The sequence below is a fragment of the Abramis brama genome, assembly GCF_963993115.1.
Source record: "Abramis brama genome assembly, chromosome: 23".
In the NCBI taxonomy this organism is placed as follows: Eukaryota; Metazoa; Chordata; class Actinopteri; order Cypriniformes; family Leuciscidae; genus Abramis; species Abramis brama.
In genome coordinates, this window is record NC_139985.1 from 793,492 (window position 1) to 800,991 (window position 7,500).

General features: G+C 43.5%; 1 protein-coding gene across 1 annotated transcript in view; it reads right to left on the minus strand.

Annotated features, from left to right (window-relative positions):
* Positions 1-5,162, minus strand: part of ldb1b (LIM-domain binding 1b) — a 45,489-nt gene extending 40,327 nt beyond the window's left edge. Inside the window, exon 1 of the mRNA XM_084101731.1 lies at positions 4,855-5,162. Within this exon, the coding sequence (XP_083957857.1) occupies positions 4,855-4,882 (28 nt within the window). The 5' untranslated portion in view covers positions 4,883-5,162. The remainder of the gene's footprint in view (positions 1-4,854) is intronic.
* Positions 5,163-7,500: the final 2,338 nt, after the last annotated feature.

Genomic DNA, 7,500 nt, shown 5'->3' on the forward strand with positions numbered 1-7,500 from the left:
GAGTGAGTGAGTTTGTGAGTGTGTGTTTGAGTGTGAGAGTGTGAGTGTTTGAGAGTGTTTGAGTGATTGAGTGAGTGTGTGAGAGTGTGAGTGTGAGTGAGTTAGTGTGTAAGAGTGTTTGAGTGAGTGAGTGAGTGAGTGAGTGAGTGTGTGAGTGTGTGTTTGAGTGTGAGTGAGAGTGTGAGTGTGTGAGAGTGTTTGAGTGAGTGAGTGAGTGAGTGTGTGAGAGTGTGAGTGTGTGAGAGTGTTTGAGTGAGTGAGTGTGTGAGAGTGTGAGAGTGTGAGTGTGTGCGAGTGTTTGAGTGTGAGTGAGTGAGTGTGTGAGTGTGTGTGTGAGTGAGTGTGTGAGAGTGTGAGTGTGTGTGTGTGTGTGTGTGTGAGTGTTTGAGTGTGAGTGAGTGTGTGTGTGAGTGAGTGTGTGTGTCTGTGAGTGTGTGCGAGTGTTTGAGTGTGAGTGAGTGTGTGAGAGTGTGAGTGTGTGTGTCTGTGAGTGTGTGTGAGTGTTTGAGTGTGTGTGTGAGAGTGTGTGTGTCTGTGAGTGTGTGAGAGTGTTTGAGTGTGTGTGAGTGAGTGAGTGAGTGTGAATGTGTGTGTCTGTGAGTGTGTGCGAGTGTTTGAGTGTGTGTGAGTGAGTGAGTGAGTGAGTGTATGTGTGAGAGTGTGTTTGTTTGAGTGTGAGTGAGTGTGTGTGTGAGAGTGTGTGAGAGTGTTTGTTTGAGTGAGTGAGTGAGTGTGTGAGTGTGAGAGTGTGAGTGTGTGTTTGAGTGTGAGTGAGTGAGTGAGTGTGTGAGAGTGTGAGTGTGTGCGAGTGTTTGAGTGTGAGTGAGTGAGTGTGTGAGAGTGTGAGTGTGTGAGAGTGTTTGAGTGAGTGAGTGAGTGAGTGTGTGAGTGTGAGTGTGTGTTTGAGTGTGAGTGAGTGAGTGAGTGAGTGAGTGAGTGTGTAAGAGTGTTTGAGTGAGTGTGTGAGTTTGAGTGTGAGTGAGTGTGTAAGAGTGTTTGAGTGAGTGAGTGAGTGAGTGAGTACGTGTGAGTGTGAGTGAGTGAGTGAGTGAGTGTGTAAGAGTGTTTGACTGAGTGAGTGTGAGAGTGTGTGAGAGTGTGAGTGTGTGTTTGAGTGTGAGTGAGTGAGTGAGTGTGTGTGTGCGAGTGTTTGAGTGAGTGAGTGAGTGTGTGTTTGAGTGTGAGTGAGTTAGTGTGTAAGAGTGTTTGAGTGAGTGAGTGTGAGTGTGTGTTTGAGTGTGAGTGTGAGAGTGTGAGTGTGTGAGAGTGTTTGAGTGAGTGAGTGAGTGTGTGAGAGTGTGAGTGTGAGTGAGTTAGTGTGTTTGAGTGAGTGAGTGTGAGTGTGTGTTTGAGTGTGAGTGAGAGTGTGAGTGTGAGTGTGTGAGAGTGTTTGAGTGAGTGAGTGAGTGTGTGTGTGAGAGTGTGAGTGTGTGAGAGTGTTTGAGTGAGTGAGTGAGTGAGTGTGTGAGTGTGAGTGTGTGTTTGAGTGTGAGTGAGTGAGTGTGTGAGAGTGTGAGTGTGTGCGAGTGTTTGAGTATGAGTGAGTGAGTGAGTGTGTGAGTGTGAGTGTGTGTTTGAGTGTGAGTGAGTGAGTGTGTGAGAGTGTGAGTGTGTGCGAGTGTTTGAGTGTGAGTGAGTGAGTGAGTGTGTGAGAGTGTGTGTGTGAGTGAGTGTGTGAGAGTGTGAGTGTGTGTGAGTGAGTGTTTGAGTGTGAGTGAGTGTGTATGTCTGTGAGTGTGTGTGTCTGTGAGTGTGTGCGAGTGTTTGAGTGTGAGTGAGTGAGTGAGTGTGTGAGAGTGTGTGTGTGAGTGAGTGTGTGAGAGTGTGAGTGTGTGTGTGTGAGTGAGTGTTTGAGTGTGAGTGAGTGTGTGTGTCTGTGAGTGTGTGCGAGTGTTTGAGTGTGAATGAGTGTGTGAGAGTGTGAGTGTGTGTGTCTGTGAGTGTGTGTGAGTGTCTGTGAGTGTGTGCGAGTGAGTGAGTGAGTGAGTGAGTGTGAATGTGTGTGTCTGTGAGTGTGAGTGAGTGAGTGAGTACGTGTGAGTGTGAGTGAGTGAGTGAGTGTATGTGTGAGAGTGTGTAAGAGTGTTTGACTGAGTGAGTGTGAGAGTGTGTGAGAGTGTGAGTGTGTGTTTGAGTGTGAGTGAGTGAGTGAGTGAGTGTGTGTGTGCGAGTGTTTGAGTGAGTGAGTGAGTGTGTGTTTGAGTGTGAGTGAGTTAGTGTGTAAGAGTGTTTGAGTGAGTGAGTGTGAGTGTGTGTTTGAGTGTGAGTGTGAGAGTGTGAGTGTGTGAGAGTGTTTGAGTGAGTGAGTGAGTGTGTGAGAGTGTGAGTGTGAGTGAGTTAGTGTGTTTGAGTGAGTGAGTGTGAGTGTGTGTTTGAGTGTGAGTGAGAGTGTGAGTGTGAGTGTGTGAGAGTGTTTGAGTGAGTGAGTGAGTGTGTGTGTGAGAGTGTGAGTGTGTGAGAGTGTTTGAGTGAGTGAGTGAGTGAGTGTGTGAGTGTGAGTGTGTGTTTGAGTGTGAGTGAGTGAGTGTGTGAGAGTGTGAGTGTGTGCGAGTGTTTGAGTATGAGTGAGTGAGTGAGTGTGAGTGTGTGTTTGAGTGTGAGTGAGTGAGTGTGTGAGAGTGTGAGTGTGTGCGAGTGTTTGAGTGTGAGTGAGTGAGTGAGTGTGTGAGAGTGTGTGTGTGAGTGAGTGTGTGAGAGTGTGAGTGTGTGTGAGTGAGTGTTTGAGTGTGAGTGAGTGTGTATGTCTGTGAGTGTGTGTGTCTGTGAGTGTGTGCGAGTGTTTGAGTGTGAGTGAGTGAGTGAGTGTGTGAGAGTGTGTGTGTGAGTGAGTGTGTGAGAGTGTGAGTGTGTGTGTGTGAGTGAGTGTTTGAGTGTGAGTGAGTGTGTGTGTCTGTGAGTGTGTGCGAGTGTTTGAGTGTGAATGAGTGTGTGAGAGTGTGAGTGTGTGTGTCTGTGAGTGTGTGTGAGTGTCTGTGAGTGTGTGCGAGTGAGTGAGTGAGTGAGTGAGTGTGAATGTGTGTGTCTGTGAGTGTGTGCGAGTGTTTGAGTGTGTGTGAGTGAGTGAGTGAGTGAGTGAGTGTATGTGTGAGAGTGAGTGTGTGCGAGTGTTTGAGTGTGTGAGTGAGTGAGTGTGTGAGTGAGTGAGTGTATGTGTGAGAGTGTGTTTGTTTGAGTGTGAGTGAGTGTGTGTTTGAGTGAGTGTGAGTGTTTGAGTGTGAGTGTGTGAGAGTGTGAGTGTGTGTGAGTGTGTGTGTGTGAGAGTGTGTGTCTGTGAGTGAGTGAGTGTGTGTGTGTGTGTGTGTGAGAGTGTGTGTCTGTGAGTGAGTGAATGAGTGTGTGTGTGTGTGTGTGTTTGTGTGTGTGTGTGTGTGAGTGTTTGAGTGTGTGTGTGTGTGTGTGTTTGAGAGTGTGAGTGTGTGTGAGTGTTTGAGTGTGAGTGTTTGTGAGTGTGAGTGTGTGTATAAGTGAGTGTGTGAGTGTGTTTTGTGAGTATGTGTGTGTGAGTGTGTGTGTGAGTGTGTGTGTGTAAACGAAACTACAGAAATTCATCAAAGCTCTTAATGAGTGAAAAAGGTTAAAATGCGGATCTGAGTTTGAGGGAATTCTTCTCATTTAAACTCCTCATGATTCCTCCACATAATGTTCTCTGTGATCAACACGTGTGTTCAGACGCTGTCAAACATCATCCCTGGATGAGGGAGTCATCAGAGTACTTCACATGTGGAGAGGAACTCCGCTCAGATCATCCGACACGCTGAAGTAAATAATAATGAAATAAGTTGACGCTGTAAACACAGAAGACATGAGCGAGCGGAGGACCGTTTGGCCCCTGAGGGCCTCCGTCCACATGAAGCACGTCGTCTGTGTTCGTCATCACTCAGAAACAGCGAAACTTTCCTAGAGACGAAGCCGAGAGTCTCCATCCACTTGTTGATCTACACGTGAAGGGCTGATCACAGTCAGAACCAGAACTATATCAGCGCTTTCCACAACACACACCGTCTCAAAGCAGCTTTACTGAAAACACACGAGTCCACGTTACAGTTTACAGTGATCTGATATCAGAGGAAGTTGTGTATTTCAGAAATATACATACACAAAATCACAGTTAGATACAATGTTATTAATTTAAACAATGTATTCTTTAAGGCAGAAACACTGAGCTCACTGAAGTAATGATCGTTAACAAACATTTAGAAAAATGTGTTGATTCAGAGCTCTGATCTGGAGTCCTCACAGGGCTTTAAAGCAGGATGGACTCTGATTGGCTGTCGATGTTTTTATAGTGTCGTTATCGTTACAGTCGTGATGTGGAACTAGAACTTCCTCGTTAAAGTTATCGCCGGTGTGAACGGACCGTTAGACGTGACGTCTCTCAATCACAATTAACCACATCGCCTCTGCACACACACTAATGACATCAGGCTAACTCTCCTCTGTGAGCACATCTGTGTTTGATGTTAAGTGTGTGTGTGTGTGTGAGCGTCACACACACGGCAGGGGTCGGCTTTAAACACACCCTGACCTTTACCCTGTAATCAAGACACTTCACAAACTCCTCATATAAAGCCATTTCTGATCAGCCATTTAAACACATTTAAACACACAAAATCTTCATTTCCCAACTCAGAAATGTAGGCCCTGACACGACCGGGAAAACCTCGGGAACGTCACTGATGCAGACCAGCTGTTCCAGCGCACCAGAACCCTCCATTTTCCCCATCATCTGCACTTCAAACGCGAGACAAGTCAAACGTCAGACCGCGGGCAGCCATGTTTACGTGCACATCTGAACCTCTCCGTGCGCCTGACCGACACACACACACACAAACACACACACACTCACACACTCACCGGGACACGCACAGCCTCCCACCGACATCTTCTCACATGCCGGAGCCGAACGCTGGAATGGTGGCGTTGAGATTCTCCTGCGCTGTTGCTCCAGACCACCGAGACTCTGCTCACATGGGCGTCTGTTTCACACACACACACACACACTGAGAGCGAGAGAGGGAGGAGAGAGTGGAAAGAGAGAGAGATCGAGAGAGAGGGAGAGAGAGAGAGAGAGAGGGAAAGGTTAAAAAAAGAACAAGCACAAAGGAATGAGAGCAGAGAGACGGAGACGCGGGGAGTTGCAGTTCACTCGCTCTCATTAGTGTGCAGAGAGAGAGAGGGAGAGAGAGAGAGGGAGAGAGAGAGAGAGAGAGAGAGAGAGAGAGGGAGAGAGGGAGAGAGAGAGAGAGGGAGGGAGAGAGAGAGAGAGAGAGAGAGAGAGAGAGAGAGAGAGATACTCTGTGTGCTGGACTGCCTTTGGGTTTATTTACTTCAAAATAAATTCATGTTCCAGTATAATTTGATATTTACACTGATTCCAGGTCAGAGGCATATTAACATTACATGATCAAGAAGCACCTTATTAATCATCTAATTCATTTTTTGATATGCTGAATAATTAGTCCAATTAATTAATTAATTGCATGCAGGGTTCTTATAGGTAAAGCAGTGGTATAATGCCCTTTTCACAAGATGTAAAATGAGTCTCTGATGTCCCCAGAGTGTGTGTGTGAAGTTTCAGCTCAAAATACCCCACAGATATTATTATATAACATGTTAAAATTGTCACTTTTTGAGGGTGAGCAAAAACACGCTGTCTTTGTGTGTGTCTCTTTAAATGCAAATGAGCTGCTGCTCCCGGCGCAGGGGGCGGAGCTTCAAGAGCTCGCTCTAAGCAGCTTAGATTACCTCACACACACATTCACTGAAAATTTAAAAAACGTAGCCTTTAGTCGGACAAAGATGGAGAGACTCTAGAAGTGACATGTAGAAGCAACAGGACATTTCTGAACGGTTAGTTGATGAGTTTATGCAGCTGATGTGGAGTTAACGATCTACTAGTCATTCATTAGCATATTCTGTCTTGATAATCTATAAATCACGTTCCGGGGGCGGGGTTTATGTAAATTTTAGGGTTGGTGATGTCACTAACCTGTGGAGAAGCTCACTGTAGTCTCTACCAGCCGTTTGTTGTAGTTCTTAAGAAGCGATTTCTGTAACTAAAAAACTAAAAAAATATATCTATATCTATATATATATATATGTAAAAACGTTGTTACTTGAAATAAAATAAACTTTAACTGAAATAAAATAAAATGCAAAAAAACGGAAACTTCTTTTATTTCAGGTAGTTGACAAGGCACTCAAACACACACACACACACACACTCACACACACACACACACACACTCACACACACTGATAGATATTTTGATCAACATTTGTATGTGCTGATTAGTTTATCAACTTGATAACATCAAACTGTTCTGTTCTGTCTAAATCTCTCTCTCTCTCTCTCTCTCTCTCACACACACACACCCACACACACACACACACACTTGTACCTCAGAGAGACAGTGACTGACCTCTGCAGGTCGAAGGTAAAGGGTTACTGACCAATAGGGCCTTAGCAACTGTTGCTGACTAGAGATGAACAGTGACATAACTGACTGTTACCTGGCCACCAATCTCCACAAACCCTACAACTTTATGATTATTGCCAGTTTTAAATTAGATTTTGACACCATATCTTCAACATGGTCTCAGATTTTTGCTGTATATAGTGAGTTATAATATATATGTGAATTGAGAATAAATGTGCTGGTTAATGCTGGGGGCAAAAAGAAAGTATAAATATATACTAAAATATCAAATAAATATTTAAAATATAAATATTATTTTAAAACATTTGTTGGAAAAAAATTAAAATACATGCATAATACAAATATAAATTAATAAGGCAATATTTAAAATATTACAATAAAAATATTTGTTGGGCAAAAAAATGAAAATACATGTATACTAAAAATATTAATTAATAAAGAAATAATAAACTAATACGCATTTAAAAATATTTGGGGAGATAAACAATAAAAAAAGAATATATTATAAATATCTCTCTCTATATATATTAAAAATATTTAAAAAAAATGTAAATAAATATATTACAAAAATAATAATTAATAAAGAAATATTAAAATAAGTATTTAAAAATATTTGAAAGCAAAAAAAAAAAAGCTTATATAAAAATATATATTAAAAAATATTTGGTGGGCAAAAAAAAAAAAAATATACAAAAATAATTTGTAATTAAAAGTCTTAATTTCCCCCTGTTAGTAGCTCTCTCTCAGCTCCGTCTGTGTGTGTGTGTGTGTGTGCGTGTGCGTCTCTCAGAGCTGCTGGAGGAGAGAGACAGTGCAATAGAGCTCATTACGGGGGGGGGGGGGGGGGGGCTCACACACAGAGGGCACCGTCACCATGGTGATGTGGCAGATCACACTAGCAGGATCACACACACACACATAAACACTGTACTGACGAGCACACACACACGTTTGCCCTTGATAGACAACCACCGAAATGACAAATCAGTTTCACCTCAGCAGAAACACTAGCGTACGAAGTCATTATAATCAAACTCATCAGAGCTGCACGATTATCACC